The sequence below is a fragment of the Uloborus diversus genome, chromosome 1 (assembly GCF_026930045.1).
Source record: "Uloborus diversus isolate 005 chromosome 1, Udiv.v.3.1, whole genome shotgun sequence".
NCBI lineage: Eukaryota > Metazoa > Arthropoda > Arachnida > Araneae > Uloboridae > Uloborus > Uloborus diversus.
In genome coordinates, this window is record NC_072731.1 from 142,351,945 (window position 1) to 142,368,883 (window position 16,939).

The 16,939-nt window shown below is 31.1% G+C and overlaps 1 protein-coding gene across 1 annotated transcript in view; it reads left to right on the plus strand.

Moving 5' to 3' along the window:
- LOC129216037 (glutamate receptor ionotropic, NMDA 3A-like) overlaps positions 1–15,889 on the plus strand; it is a 38,650-nt gene extending 22,761 nt beyond the window's left edge. The window contains exons 7-12 of the mRNA XM_054850186.1: positions 1,982–2,129; positions 7,081–7,377; positions 12,458–12,577; positions 13,858–13,931; positions 14,112–14,354; positions 15,427–15,889. Coding sequence (XP_054706161.1) covers positions 1,982–2,129; positions 7,081–7,377; positions 12,458–12,577; positions 13,858–13,931; positions 14,112–14,354; positions 15,427–15,889 — 1,345 coding nt within the window. The remainder of the gene's footprint in view (positions 1–1,981; positions 2,130–7,080; positions 7,378–12,457; positions 12,578–13,857; positions 13,932–14,111; positions 14,355–15,426) is intronic.
- The last annotated feature ends 1,050 nt before the right edge of the window (positions 15,890–16,939 follow it).

Genomic DNA, 16,939 nt, shown 5'->3' on the forward strand with positions numbered 1-16,939 from the left:
ATATTGAGAGGTTCTATTGACTGGTAATCAAAGAAAGCTGTTGAAACTATATTCGTACGACTGAAAACGATTTCACGAGTGTGGTCAAATGTGTTTCCACTCTGTTCCCAAATTGGTCTTCGATCAGTTCTCTAATGAGTGTTCAGTGAGTGAAGTATAACAAACATCCTATGATGGACTTATTAGGAGCAGATTCGGAGCACATTTCAATTCACTTTTTTTTTTGACGGAGCACATTCGGAACACATTTTAGTGCACATTCAGGCAACTGGAACACTTTTTCTGAATTAAAGTGATCTAAAAGTGTTTATAGTGCGTACCGGAAGTTTACAGTGCATTTATCGTAGACAAAACTGCTTCAGCATGTGAAAATTTTCATTAGATGATCACATCAATTAAATATCTGTCAGACATTTTATTTTAGTCTAAACTAAGATGAAGAAATGTCGTTGAATTTTCATTTGATCTTTATATCTTGACCTTATTATTCTACATTTCGGCGAACATGGTGATAGAATTGACGCGTAATAGTTATTACGAGTGAGACGAAAAAGTTACTGCTGAAAATACACAAAAATGTAACAGTAAGCTCATATCTATAGATATATTGATAGTAGATGAAAAAATTATTAGCAGTTTCAGCCAAAACAAAAAAAAAATAAATGCAGTAAAAACTCTAGCAAAAACTTCTCGTTTTTTGCCAGAAAACCATGGTGAATGAGTTCAAATTGCTTCATTAAATCAACATTCAAAAGTTTTGTCATAAACAAAATTATTCTAAAATTTGTTCACAATCATTTTTAAAGTAGGGTAGAACGGTGCACGTTTACGCAGTGCGCATTTTTAACAACAAATTATAACATGAGAGTCAACGGTCATAACATATTGATGTGGCTCCCTAGCAATTATCCTCACAAGTTTTTGAGCATCAGTCGAGTTACGGTCTAGCATGCAGCAAGAATAATCTGTTTTCTACCAAGTCGAGTAAAGTTTGAATTGAACGTTTTGAAGCTTATTGTGAATAAATAATACTTAGTTAAAAAATAACTAATAAAAAAGTAGCTGAATATTATCCATCTTTGAGAATTGTATGAACTAAATTTGTATGAACTGAAATGTTTATTTATTTTATTTTATTTTATTTTATTTTTTGCATGTTAAATATAAATCCAAACTTGGTGACGGCGGAGCAAGTATACGCGTTGACGTCTGAGCACTTTTACGCACGTTCTTACTATGTCTTAATTCTAAACGGGCCCTGACGCTTTTTTACTCTCCGAACTGTTTCAAAAGACTTTAGTATTTTCAGGTTATTTATTTTTTAAAACCGCCATTTAATTTTCAATTGTGTTACAAATTCGTATCTTATAGCTTACAGTCATGTAGCGCTGTCTTCATGCCCGTTCAGCTTTTACTTTATACACTATTCAGTCTGTAAATTATTTTCTTTATTTTAACGATGGTAAACATTATGTTCAAAACACTAGCAGAACCACGTTTGGTGTCAAAATAAATATGCGTAAACGTTCCCCGTATCTGGGGCAAGTTTATGCAACCGAGTTGGACTCAAAAATTATCTTTTAAACGGTTAAAAACACAAACGTAGCAACAACTGAATATACCAATTTCGGCTCCATTAACTGCTTCATAAAATCGCCATGTCTAAAATTTCCTAAGTTAAAACATAAAACTTAGAAAATTTATTGAAAAGAATCCGCTTAAACGTGTCCCGGTCTACCCTAAATAACAATGCAATAATTGTCATGTAGATTCAAGAGTATTTTTAGAATTAATTGCTAGTAAAAAGAAGTTGCAGTAAACACCATTTATTACATTAATTGAAGTTATTGACGAAAATAATTAACATTAATAACATACAAAAACTTTAATTAAACGCCTGATAAATAGATGGTAGCGAAATACAACTGAGACGAAACCATTTCGATCCTGTCATACATTTTCAATCTTTTCTGATCGGCAGGAACAAGGAGTTGGACATGCTGATTGGAGACACGGCAGTATTGAATTACTTCCGTGGAAACGATCCCGGATGCAATCTTCACCTTCTCGGGGATTCAATTTTCGACGATGCTTATGCAGTTGGAGTGCAGAAAGGTTTTCCACTCACGGTAAATTGGAAGAATCTATCTATTTTTCATCCGTTGCTTCTGAAACTCTAGTACTAACTGGGGCTTAAGTTTCATATTTTTGTATTAACAGGAAATCCTCGCTTTTTTTTTTTCTTAAAACCATAAACGGTTTTATTTTAAACTAGTGGTACCCGCACGACTTTGCATAGGAAAAAGATCTTTTGATTCGCCTGTATATTTACAAATAATGTATGGTGAATTTTCTCGCCAATTGGCTTGTGCCCATGTTACGGTTCCACGTTATGATAATTTCGTAATGTACTCGTCCATCTTATGATATTTTTGTTCTTAAAACTGGAATAGAAAAAGAACCACATCGAATTTTCGAAAAATCGCTTCGAGGTGCACATCCCCATGCTACAAACTAACTTTGTGCCAAATTTCATAAAAATCGGCCGAAGGGTCTAGGATCAGAGATCCAGACATCCAGACATCCTTCGGACAGAGAGACTTTCAGCTTTATTATTAGTAAAGACGATTGGCAAAAACTCATTATCGTACACTTTTTCTTTTCTACATTAAACTAGTGCTTAAGTTTCACTTCATATATTTATTTATTTATTTTAAATCCTTTACAGGAAATCCTTGTTTTTCCTTAAAATTATAAACGGTTTTATTTTAACTAACTGGCAATGACTTTTTATCGTACACTTTTTCTTCTCCGCATTAAACTAGGGCTTAAGTTTCATGATTTTTTTAAATAGCAAATCCTTGTTTTTCCTTAAAATTATAAACAATTTTATTTTAAACAATTGGCAAAAACTCAATATCGTACACTTTTTCTTCTCTTCATTAAACTAGGGCTTAGGTTTCATGATTTTTTTTAACATGAAATCTTTGTTTTTCCTTTCTTGTTAAAATTAAAATAACTTTTAGTTTAAAAACCAGATGACTTGTAATCGTACCATTTTTCTTCTACGCTTTACTGGGTCTCAGGACTCAAATGTTACAGCAAATATATTTTATTTAAAAACTTGTCTTGTGACTAAACTTCAATGCAAGCTCTGACTAGGATTTTATTTTTTAACTGAAAACTAAAAAACTCAGAAAAACTAATGGAATAACATAATTTAAACTTAGGAAAAAATAATTATAAAGTTTAATTTTTTCTCCAGTTTGAAAAATAACATGTAACAGCACTTGTTCTCTCTTACTGTAAACTGTATGTATAATTTTAAAGTCCATTTTAAAGTTTTACCATATACTTCCCTCAGACCTCAAACCTAAATTTAAAGTTATTAAAAAAAATATTTTTTTAATCAAAATTTAATAACACTTTTGGGAAAAAATATCTTTTTCTGAAAAGTTTATGTTTTATTTTTAAGTAAAATTTAGGTTCAAGTCATAAAATTGCACCAGTTGAGCAGTCATGAAACGTTTTGTGAAAATATATAAAAAATTTTTTAAGATCATATGCCCGCGATGCCAAAAACGGACTTCTGAAAAAATGAGGTTTAAACAGCTACTGTTGACAGAAATCTCGCTGGGATAAGTTTGCGTTTTTTTATAATAACACGAAAACTGTTTTGCATATGATAATAAAAAAATGTACAAATTGTTCAGAATTAAACAATGCACTGCATATATTTTTTTCCAGAAAATCGAAAATTTTGAAGGTTAAAGGTCCTTAGGCCCCTTAAATTTAATTTCTGATTTCCTCCTTAACACTCCGTAGTACTGTGCCGTGAGAAAGAAAAAATGCAGTACCTGCAGAAATGTGTTTTGCGATATTTGAAGAAACGCATTTTGGATGCCATACTAGTAATAGAGAAATGTTGGTATATGATGATTTTTTTTTGCTTTATTTTCAGCGGAAACCAAAAAAGCAAGCTTGTACAGTAGATAAAAAGTAAATATTTTAAATTTAAAAAAGCAGTGTATTTGAGACATAAAAAGGTAACTTTTCAGCAACTTTCGTGAAAAAAAAATCGTTTTTTGGTGGGAAATAAAAATAAAAACCAAAAAGTCGGGGTTTTTTTATTTTTCGCATTGATTTTGAGGTTTTGTGAAAAAAGTGCAAGTACAAAAGTTGTAGATCTTTTTATTACCAATAACTTTGTTATTTACTTTTTTTCGAAAAGACTCGTAATTTTGCTGAAAATCGTAATAAACCGTTTTCCCTCCTTAACCTCCCCTACGTCCCCTTTCCTGAACTCCGTTCGCCCGTAAATTATTTTTCCTCTTAATTTTATTATATTTGCTTACTTTTCCAATGGGTTTCATCCTGTTCTCTTTTTTTTTTCAACTTTTTACCATTCCCAAAGGTATTGGCACTGGTCTATAATAAGAATTTTGTCGAATGATTTTACATTTGTTCCTCTTACAATTTATTGCCCCTTTATTTTAATGCACATACCTGGTTTCATTTAATCGCCAGTAGTATTTTTGTACTAAAAGTAAAGAAGATGCATCTCAAAAAAGAAAACAGCCCCCCTTTTTATTTTTATCATCTAACGATATCAGAATCATAATACCGTAAACTTTTATTGAACACTTTTCTTAGGTGCCCTTATTGAACTTTGTCTAACACTGCACTGACACTCTTCATAAATATTTATCTTCTGCTTAATTTACATTTCATAAGTGTTTTTATTATTCTCCTAAAATAGAGGCCTTTTCTTCTCAAAATTTAATGACATTTTTGTGACCTAAAATTGTATTGCTATATTAGTAAGACACATTCCCTTTCTTTTATATATTGTCTACATTTAATATTTTTTTGGACAATTGAATCAATGTGTTTCATCTCAAATAATACTTTTTTGTTCTGATTCTCTTAATAAGTCTTCTTATTCCTTCAATGGTTTTTGTTCTAAACAATTGTTGCTATACTTTTAAATTTTATCGTTATTAATATTTACTTTCAACTTCATAATTTGTCCCTCTGAAGTGTAATATATTTATACATATTTCGTATGCTTCTTCAAAACTCCTTTAATCATTTTCGGAGGGTAGTCGTCTAAATTTTTATTTTGTTGCTACTCCAAGATATTTACCATTCAAGCTCTCATATGTACATTATTTTTCTTTTTCATGCATGATATTTTCGAAGAATACAAGCGTTAATTCAGTTTTCTCGAACATTCATAAAAAGATAAATTACCGAAAGAGCTTTTATTAAGGCATTCGTTTTGATTACAATTTCAAAGTTTTAGCGAGTAAACAATGTTTTGAATGATTCCATTCTTTCTTTGGAAAGCATAATTGGAAAAAAAATCCCATAGTAAAACATATATGTAAATTCATTTGCATGCAAACTATAGTTTTAAATCAAATATAGCGCTTTAAGTAATATCCGTGTTTAGTAATCCCTATTTTTTTGAGGGTGCATTTTTATTATCGCCACCGATATTAGTACAAAATGAACTTTTTTTTTTCAAAAGGCATCAAGCTGTATTTGTAAAAAAGCAGTCAGAAACGTTGTTCAATGAAATGTGTAAAATTTTGATAACGTATATACTAGAACAAATATAAATAATTAAAATGAGTTTAAAACTCTGCAAACATCCGTTTCAGGATTATGAATGCAAAATCTTTTATCAGTGCAAAAAGAAATGGATACCAAAGCCCGACAAGTGAACGAGAATATAAGACTGAATGCGTAAATAAACTGAAAGTCACCGGAACCGGAAACGCTTCGTCATCAAAAACAGAAAAAAAAAGTCATAGGACAAAAAATGTTTTTTTAAAGTAAGGATTTCTAAATAGCAGAAAAAGGGGGTGTGCTCAACAAATCATTAACTATTAAAGTAGAATTTTTCCAGATATAGTAGGATTCCCAAAAATCTAAATCTTACGTGAAAAAACAGCCATGAATGGATCTGGCAGAGAAAAAAATCATCTTTTAGAATTTCTATTTTCCGTGCGTTGTCTATTTGTTCCTAGTTTATTTTCCTCAGAATTGATTTTTTTTTAAACATAGCGTTGGATTGGAGTTTTTCAATTGATATCATAGATACTACTTACGGAAAACTTATTAATTCAAGAACTAATAATTTAACAGATGGGGGATTTAGAGTAGTTTCAGTCAGTGAGGATTGGCGTACATAGGACAGACAAGACATGCTCTCAAATTCCGTATTAATTGAAAAAAGAAAATTATGTTAAAAACAGGATTTTAAGCGTTCCTCCAGGCCCAACATTGTTGATCTTCCAATTATTATTTTGATTTTTCTTCTACCAGAATAATTAATGGTTGTTCTTCCACGTACGATTCAGACTTTTGGGAATCCTACTATATGTGGAAAAATTCTACTATGCTCTTCCCTTTTCCTACTGTTTGGACATCCTTCCTTTAAGAAGAAAAAAAAAAGCCTTTGGCGCCATGACTTTTTTTTTTTTTTTTTTTGATGACATAACGTTTCTGATTCCGGCCACTTCTAGTTTATTTACTCATTCTGTCTCATATTTTTCGTTCCCTTGTCCGTTGTCGGACTTTGGTATCCATAGTTTGCATTCATAATTTTTGCAGAATTTTTAACATATTTAAATTGCTTTTATTTGTACTAATATATAAAGAGGAACACTTTATTTTGAGACGTGTCAGATGTAGGTTCAACACTGGGGGAAAAAAGCAATTTCATCGTAGCAGCAAGAAATTTTATGCACTATTGCAGTGCCGTAGAGTTAAGTTTCAACAGACCCATTAATGCAAAGTAAAAAATATCCATTTTTTTCTTTTGCTACAAAGATGCACCCAAAAATGAAAAATTATATTTCAGTGAAAGTTTTAATTCAAAATACATTTTTCTTTTTTACGTACTCTTACTTTAAAAACAATTTTTCGATATGTTCATTTTGAAAAATGTAAATTATCTTCACCCCACATTCCCCTGCTATACATAACTATGTGTCATGAGTCCTCAATTTTATCAAAATTTGCATCAAATTTATTTAATTTACGAACGGGCTGTTTTCTTATTTCAATCAGGATGCCATTTCTCACCAACTACTAAAGTACAGTGAGTACGGGTACGTGGACCAGTTACAGAAAAAGTGGTACGGTCGTGTTCCATGTTTCGACGATCGTCTGCATCGTTTCAACCAACCAGAACCACTCAGCGTCGAAGCAGTTGCCGGAGTCTTCATTATGCTTCTAGTTGGCGTTGGTGTAGGGGTCCTCATCCTCGTACTGGAACACGTTATTTTCAAGTACGCTTTACCTGTACTGAGACGAAAGCCCAAAGAATGCATCTGGAGAAGTCCTAATCTCATGTTCTTTAGTCAGGTAAATAAATTGATTTGTGGCAAATTAAGGTAAAATTACCAGTTGTTGACAAAGCACTAGTAGTTGTCACTTATAAAGAAGACACGAAAAACAATAGAGACGCAGTTCCCAAAAGATCAGATAAGAATAAGCTGAAAGATAAGCATTAAAAGTTTCAGCATCATTTTATATTTTTTAAATTTTTTGTCAGATTTTATCATTTTTCCATTAATTTATTGTTTCCCTATAAATGTCAGCTACAAGTGAAGTGCTAGTACTGGTGAAGATGTCCACTATTGGTGTATTTCACGCTTTGTAAAATGTGTGAATTAATAGTTGTATTAAGAAATTGACCATAAATTTGGCCCGTGGTAAAGGAAAAAAGAACTGTTATTGATGTTTATGCGTTTTATTTTTAAAAAATAATAGACGTACTATAATACACGGACTTCCTCCGAATTTCTTTAACTTTAAATTCCCCACATAGGATTTTTTTTCTAACTCTATTCTTAATTCACTTTAACGTAACGTCGTTAATCCCAATTTTTTCTACTAAAACCGTCTTTTGGTTCACCTTGTTGCTTTTCTCGAATGAGTTTGCATCATTTTTTTTTTTTTTTTTTTTTTGCATTGAAAAAGGGGATAATTGAAACCTCGAGATACGTGTCCACCACTTTTTATAATGTTTGTGCTTTTATTACGTTTTTGTTTTATGGTTACTTTGCTGCACAAATGAAGTTTTTTATTTCAGGATCTAAAGTTGCCTGATCTTCGTTTTACGTTATCGGTTTATTACAAAAAAAAAAAGGAATCGATAAAAATAAATTTCAACTCAGATTTTTTTCGCAGTTTCCCTATTTTGAATTACAAGAGAAATATTTGCATTCTTTTAAAAAGAGCTCAGAAACAAAATTTCACATAGTGCCTAAATTTGTTTTGACTAATGTCTAAGCATTCACAAAAAATAATAAGTTTTATATTAAACTGTAGTTGTAAAGAAAAAAGGTGAATCGAAATATTTACATAAAATGCATTCATACAAAAGCAACATAGAAAAATGATTCCTTCCACGAAAAAAAAACGGAAAAAAATTCGTAAATGAAAAAGCCCTCATCGTATAATAATAATAAAAAGGTTTCTCTGGAGTTTTTGCAATATTTTTCGTTTTCCATGCTTAAGAGAAAAAAATCAAAATGCTGCTTTTAAGGTTCTAGTTTTCGGTTCGCTAAATAGGATTTTAAATATATTTAACATATTTTACTGTTTCAGATCTTTTGTTGCACCTTTTCTTTTGATTGAAACAGAGAAGCTATTTGTTATTTTAATACTTTTTCATAAAAAGCGAAAAAGAAACTTTTAAAAACTCATAGCGATCGATTTTAAACAATAATTATAATCTAATTTATTTTGCATTGTTAAATAATATAATATGTAATTAATATTTTGTAGTAAAAATGGGGTCGAAAATAAAAATTAATTATTAATGGATTTTTTAAGTGTAATGTTTTTAACTACAATTTTCACACATTTAAAAAAAAAAAAACAAATTTAGTATAATTATAACTAATTAGCTTTCGATAATGCTTCAGGTTTTTTTCTTTAATTTTCTATGTGCATTTCACGTCAAATCGCCTAATGCCATGTGCCGTCATGCCTCAGATTTTGTCCATTATTTTTTTACAAACAGATATCTACGAGAAAAGCCCAAATTATTTTTTATTTATTTATTTATTTATTTTTTAGATTTTTTGAATGAGAGTTACGCTTTGGAGATTTTTTTCGAAAATTCGATTTTTGTCCATTTTTCGAAATCACCGTTTTGGCATAAATTCAGAAAATCTCGCTAATTTCTTGATTTTTAACAAATTAAGCTGAATTTGGTATCAATTTCAAGCTAATATTTTTCTCTTTCACTGTGAGCGACAGAAAGTATTCTATGAACAGTTGGGTGTTGCCACTCTTTATCTAAAGTCAGTTTTTATGTTTTTTCAATTGGGAGATTAAATAAGTTATATCTCCGGGGTACCTACTACGACCTGCATCAATTTTTTTTTTTTTTTTTTTGCATATTTAAATCATTCTCTTGCTATGTCGAAAAAAAGTAAAAGGGTGTTTTTTGTTGTTTTGAAATAAAAAAATAAAGTTTGTTTTGCAGAAAATACAAGTTTTCTATTACTTTAAATCCCTTTTAAGCTTAAAAAAGGCCAAAAACTTTTCAGAACAATTAATACTGGTCTCTCAAAGGATTTGTATCAATAGTTAATCGCTAAAAAGGTGTTTACTTTGGAAAAGAATTGAGCAAAAACCTCCGTTTCAGACTTCGCAAAAATAAATAAAGAAATAATAATAAAAACCTTGATTAAAAGTGTACTAAATATTAAGAATAATAATTTGAAGAATAGTATAAAAAATATTTTTAATGGAATTATTTTGCTTTTTTTTTTGACAACTAAAGGTGGGGGAAAAAAAGAATAATTACTATTGAAAAGTTTTCATAGCCTAAAATTGTTTGGAGTACGTAACACCTGACAATGATCTTCCGCTCTTACAATGCCCATGTAATATGGATCATTCTTCTTTCGCTTTGAAAGTTAATCGACGCATAGCTTTCGTCGATTATAAAATGTGAAATGCATGCTTGTGCGGACGGCACTTTTTTTTTTTTTTTTTCAAATTTACTATTTCTTTTGTATCAGAAAATGAAAAAGTCAGAATTTCAATCAATAAGTTTCAAAGAGGTTTTGAAACATACTTCAATCAGCAAAAACAATCTTCTTCAGAGAAATTTGGAGTACTTACTGTAAGTGTGGAAGTTCATTCTCAGTTGTAACGTAATCCAAACAAGATTATGCTAAGAAAAGTTTTCAACAGTATTTTTCGCCCATCCTTTAATGTCAAAAAAAAGCAAAATAATTCCATTAAAAATATTTTTATACTATTCTTCAAATTATTAGTCTTAATATTTAGTACACTTTCAATCAAAAGTGTTCTTTTATTATTATTATTTATTTATTTTTGCGAAATCTGAAACGGAGGTTTTTGCACAAATATTTTCAAAAGTAAACAACTTTTTTTGCGATTAACTATTGATACAAATCCTTTGCGAGTCCAGTATTAATTGTTCTGAAACGTTTTTGGCCTTTATTAAGCTTAAAAGGGATTTAAAGTAATAGAAAACTTGTATTTTCTGCAAAACAAACTTTTTTTTTATTTCAAAACAACAAAAAACACCCTTCTACTTTTTTCTACATAGCAAGAGAATGATTTAAATATGCTACAAAAAAAAATTGATGCAGATCGTAGTAGGTACTCCACAGAGATATAACTTATTTAATCTCCCAATTGAAAAAAACATAAAAACTGATTTAAGATAAAGAGTGGCAACGTCTAACTGTCCATAGAATGCTTTCTGTCGTTTCACACTGAAAGAGAAAAATATTCGCTTGCAATTGATTCCAATTCAGCCTAATTCTTTGAAAAAATAAAGAAATTAGAAAGATTTTCTGAATTCATGCCAAAACGGTGAATCCGAAAAATGGTCAAAAATCTAATTTTCGAAAAAATTCTCCAAAGCGTAATTTTCCTTCAAAAAATCTTTAAAAAATAATTTGGGCTTTTTTCATAAATATCTATTCGTAAAAAATAATGAAAAAAATCGGAGACATGACGGAGGCACTGCCAACTATTTAATTTAGGGGATTTGACGTGGAATGATCCATGTAGACTTTAAATGCCTGAAAAACTTTATAAAAATACTTTTAACTAAAAGTTGCTTTATTGACAAGCACAAAAGCACTTTTATTTAATATACAGAGAAGGAATTTCGTTTAGTTTGCTAGAGGCATTCAAACCTTTTTTTTTTTTTTTTCATCTCTGCTGCATACACAGGACTTTTATTTTACTTAATCCTCAATACAAAAATAATAATACTTGATGCACATTTCAAGGAATAATGTCGCAAACTCATTGGAAAAATTTCTTTCTGGTATCAAGTTCAGCAAAAAATCCTTTTGAATAGGTAAATTTTGCTGTTTTAGGTTGTACTTGCAAACTATATTATAATGCTAAGTCAAAAACCAGCTTAAATGTGGTAATGTGTCGTTTGCGAAAGAAGTGGTTTAAAGCACCGGCTCCTTGAACTGAACGGTGAAGTAGGCTCTCCCAAAAAAAAAAAATGGCCGTTCTTTTGAACGGTAAACAGTTTGTAATTTGCGCACTAATTGTACTTTTGAAGCTGTACTACACACGTAAACATATTGTTATTTGTTCCTCTTTTTTTATTTTGTAATTTTTAAAGCAGTCGGCATCACTTGTTCTTCAGTTTTTCGTCGCCATTTCGTTTACGCCGCTAAGTTAATGAAATAAGTATTATTATATTTACAGCATAAAGCTCGGGTTTTTAAAATTACTTACAATTAAATTAATTTGTTATTTGCAATTATTGATATTTAATAGATTTGAAATGAACATTTTTAAGGTTAAAACTTTTCTTTATGAACGAAGTTGTTCGATTGAACCAGTTTAATGTGTCGGTAAAAAAAAAAAAACTAACGATCCACTGATGAACGGATCGTTTAAAAGAGTGACATTACCCATGTCTAATTCAGGGCAGGAAATATCATCAACATCAAGACTGTGTATGAAACTAGGGATAAGCAATGAAAAAAAATTGTGAATACAGTATTTAAAAAAAAGCAATTTGATTATACTTGTGCTATTTTAGTTTTGATTCCTTTCATCTCTTTTGTTTGTACTTCGACTACCGTAGTCTCATTTTGCAACTCATACATGCTGATTTTAAGCAATTTTTGAGCAATATTCTGGCTGAACCGATGATGAAATAAAACTTCCTCAAACAAGTAGGTACTTCGCAATAAAAGCTAAATGCTTGCTCGGGAAATAGTTAATAAAAAAGAAAGAAAAAACTCGTTTTATTTATTTTTTAACGTGACTGATGATCTGACTGGAATTACATTTGTTAAAGTCAAATTGTCGATTTGAAGGATTATAGTCGATCAAAATTACGATAAATATTAATTAACGATAACAAAACACACTTTTTTTTTCTTTGAACGAAAATAAGTTTTCTTAACTTTTGCAGAAGTTGTACCGGTTCATCAATACAGTTGAGCTGGTTTCACCTCATCACTCCGTGAAAGAAATAATTTCTAATCTCCGGGAAGGACAGATAGCAAGTCTGTTTCAAAAAAGTGTGAAAAAGGTATTAAATTCTTTTGCTTTATTTTCTATTCTTTTCTTTTAAATACAAATTGCACATTTTCTATTCAAAAAAAATAGAAGTAAAAAAAGATTATTCGACTTTCAAACACAGGTTGTGAAATTCTTCAGCTTTCAGCTCAATTTTATCGTAATGTAATAGGATTTTTTTTTTTTTTTTTTTTGGAGCAAGCACGATGGCTTATTGTTCTCACTTGACCGTCCTTGGCGTTGTCGTTCCTTTTTCAGCTTGGTCCAGGGGCCTCTGCAGCACCACCGCCCACCGGTCTCTGCAGGCGCGTCGGAATCCCCTTTTCCTGACCGGAGGCGTCCACGTCTTGTACACACACATGCTCACACACATACACACTCCCATATACACACAGGTCTACGCACACACACAAGCCTACAAATGCATGCACGTGCGCCTACGCACACACACAACTATACACACGTAACTGCCCAGGAGAAGGGGCAAACTTGGGGGACAGGAGCCGTTTCTAGAAACAACTCCAATGAGTAGGGTCCTGCTTCAGCTCGTGATTGCGAAATACATAATTTAAATTCAAAGTGTCAGAATTCAAATTAATTTAATTTCTTTTTTCAAAAATGCTGAAAGTTTAAATGGCTTATTCTACATTATAATCATAACTTCAAAAAATTATGCGTTTTTATTGACGAAGTGGTGGAAGTATGGAACTTCATTTTCTCTTACTTTTGAGTCATTCTGTTTGAATATTGCAACTACTCACGCGAGCTCAACTGATTTATTATACCAATATTATTTGAAATTAATTCATGTTTTTAAATTTTTACAGCGTGTTTTTTCTAAGAATTTTAAGCTATGTATTTTTTATTACAGAAGTATGAATTGAAGAAAACTATTAAATGCCTTCGAACCTGCCTCGGGTCATCATGTTGCATGTTAATAGATGATTTAACTGATAGTTGTTCTGCAGAGAAACTACAAGGAATTTAAACATCTAAGACCAACTATTACTGCGTGTAAAATGTCGAATGACAAAATGAAAGTTAAAATATTTACTAAATGTTTTCACTCATAAATAAATAACTTATTTTAAAAAATTAATTTACTGATTATGTGTAAGTACCTTTCTTTACAAATAAAAAAGGTTTTTTGTTTCGTCAGTGATAGGAAAAATGAAAACACTGCGCTGTGAATTTGCCAACTTTAATTTTATTTTACTTTTTTAAAAGGTTTTCTCTTAAACTACTATTTCGTTACATTTGTGATAATAATTCAGAAATTATCTCTATTTTCAGAAATTTAAAGAAGAAGCTAGAAGAAGGAAAAGCAAGTCACAATTTTTTGATATGATTCAAGAAATAAGGAAAGTGTAAGTATTACATAAAGATAATGTTTTATATTGTTTGGAATAAATTAAACTGCTTTTTGAAACAGGTCTTTTCTTTTTACAAGATCAGTCATAAAATTTCAAGTTATATTAAAATACGCAAGTAAAAATAACGCAATAGCTTCTTTTCAATAAATTATCTTCCTTATGTTTCGTATTCAGGGTACGAGTGCAAAATGAAGCAAAACCACCTTCTTGGGAGGATTCTCGACAGCAACTTACATCTCCAAAGGTAGCTAGCGTGGTCCATTGGGAAACAGATGAACACGGAGAAGATGATGACGATGATGACAGTGAGGATGATGAAGAGGAAGAAGACGACGAAGACGATTATCATCAAAGATTAAGAATAGCGTCCAGTATGCAGAACCTTACGCAAGTTACAGTTATTCAGCATTCGTACAGGTAAGTTATTAAAAATTGCTCAGCATAGTATTGCTTTAATATTTGATTAATTGATAAATTATATTAACTGAAAGAACTGAACAAAAACCAAAGAAATTTAAATTATATCAATAATTTGCATTAAGCTACTTTTTTCTAAATAAATTTATTTTAGTAACCTGACCTGCCTTCTAACAGTTTCAAGTTTCTTTTAAATTTTAAGAAAAGGCTGCTACAGCAAATTTTAACTTCACTATGCAACTGAAAATACCTGCTAAAAATCCAAAAAAAGTACATAAAATGAGGCAACATCTACCAGAATCGTTAGTGCTGTTAGTAATATAAACTATATAACAACTGGCAACATTTCAAAAAGTGGCACAACCTGAAGAAGAGTCTGTGTTTTTAACTTGAAAAAGGACTTCCCATTCTTTTTTTATAGGTACAAGAATCAAATTTGACATCATAGACCTTATGTTGAATTCGTATGTTCACGTGCTACAGCTGTTAGTTAGGCTTTACATGACGAACCACCACCAATGAACTCCCAGCAAGATGTAAAAGTCAACGTGGTGTCAACTCTTTTTTTTTTTTTTTTTGCTTTTTGCAGATAGTAAACGTTTTTGTGATAGATCATTTCATCAAGGTACGGTTTTTACACGAATCATTTCATCATTGGCCTCCTAAATTGCGTTCCTTATCAAATAAGCACCATTTTATAGACACTTAAACACGTTGCGTTTTAATTAAAGAAAAATATGTACAAATTACAATGCAAGCTAAAGCATATTACATGATTCGAACCTATTTATGCCTTTTAAACTGCTTTAGGAATTATGAAAAACCAACATCATTTGAAAATATTGTCATTAACATGTGCCGTAAAAATAGAAACCAGACTAAATCAATATTCCATTAAAATCTATTGTTAGAATCAACCCGTTGATTAATCGGCGTGAAATTTCTTTTTAAGCACAAACTGACTTGAAGTTTTCCCTACTAGCTTCATGATGTACGATATCTTTAAAATTTAATTTTAACTTACGTTGATTCTGCTATGTCTTTTACGCACATTAATGATTTTTTTTTCCAGATATTGTTCAGATTCACCAGAAGAACCTGAATCATTGGTAGAATCGTACAGTTCTGCTAGTTCTGTAACATTCAATCGCATTCGTACCCGTCTGAGTGCCAGCACAGGAGATCTGGCTGCAATTCAAAGGCGACAGGATCCATGGGCAACAGCTGGTTTCATACCTTTTCCGAGAGTCAGGTCTCTGGATGACATCAGAGAAACAAGAAAAGACTCGTTATCAGTGAGTGACAACAAGGAAAGATTCGAATCCTTAGAATTTGACAACCTAAGTGCAACCTGGAAGTCGTCATATGCCATTGACGAGTTGAGGTTGCTGTCAATGAGCAAAGAAGAAATCGTCAAATTCTGGCAAGACTCGGAACGAGCGTTGCTGAACAGGTTACAAGACACACTGAAGGAAAAGCGCCTTTTGGAACAGAAACTGGCGTTCATTCAAAAGACGTTGCTCAAACCACCTTGAAGAAAAGGGGGAAACTGAAAGGTTAATTCGTAAATTTATTCACTGTTTCAAATCAAAATGTAATGATCTCGTTTTGATGACAATGCATCAAAAGTGGCATGAAACCATTGGACATTTTTAGAAGATACTTTTTAGAGTTTTTGCGATAAAAATTAAAAATAGATTGATCAGGTCGGCAATGGAGCTTTAAGAGTAGAAATCGACTTGTTATTAGAATACAAAAACTGCAAAGAGAAAAATATTTTTAAAGCGTAAGCCCAGTCCTTAGAGCTATTTAGCATAGTGTATTCAATGAGATGTGCATAAACTTCCCCTACGGCTAGAAAAAAGCTAACAATTGCTACATAATTACCACATCATCTATTTAGAAGAAAACCTACGCACAAAATGTCCTCAATCATAATGTAGCATTGGAATGGTAGTTTGGTTACTTTAATCAATTTACTATAAAATAAATAATTACTTTGCGGATCTAATCAGATATTGTATTTCTTTCTTTTCATATTCCTGTTATTTTCAGTGTTTCGACATCGGTTTGGCTTACTCTGTACTGAATTTTCTGATAGAAAATTCAGTACAGAGTAAGCCAGTCTCTGTTTTTTCCTCACTTGTATCAAAAACATGAGCAACAAAACAAATAATGCATTATAAAAAGTATAACTTCAAAGAAAATGCTCAATCAGTTAAGAAATAAGCTAATACGGATTTTACATAGTTTGAAAAACACCTTGTTACAAACTGCTTGAAGGCAAATGAATTTTCAATTGTTCAAAAAATGCCTTTGCTATTGTCAAATAAGAAAAATAACGAACTTATATACGATATAAATTTTCCCGTGGACTCTACTGTTACCTTTTTCCAATTGTTAAAAAATAAAAGGATATTTTCTCCAAGTTTAAAAAAAGGAAGAAACATGGGAATGGGGTCTACTAGCCAAGTTTCATTCAAACATATTCGAAGTGGGCAATGCCTTTAAAATGTAACAGGGTAGTACAGTCGGACCAACAGCTGATCACGCAACGTAACTTTCAAATACTTTATTTTAGAATC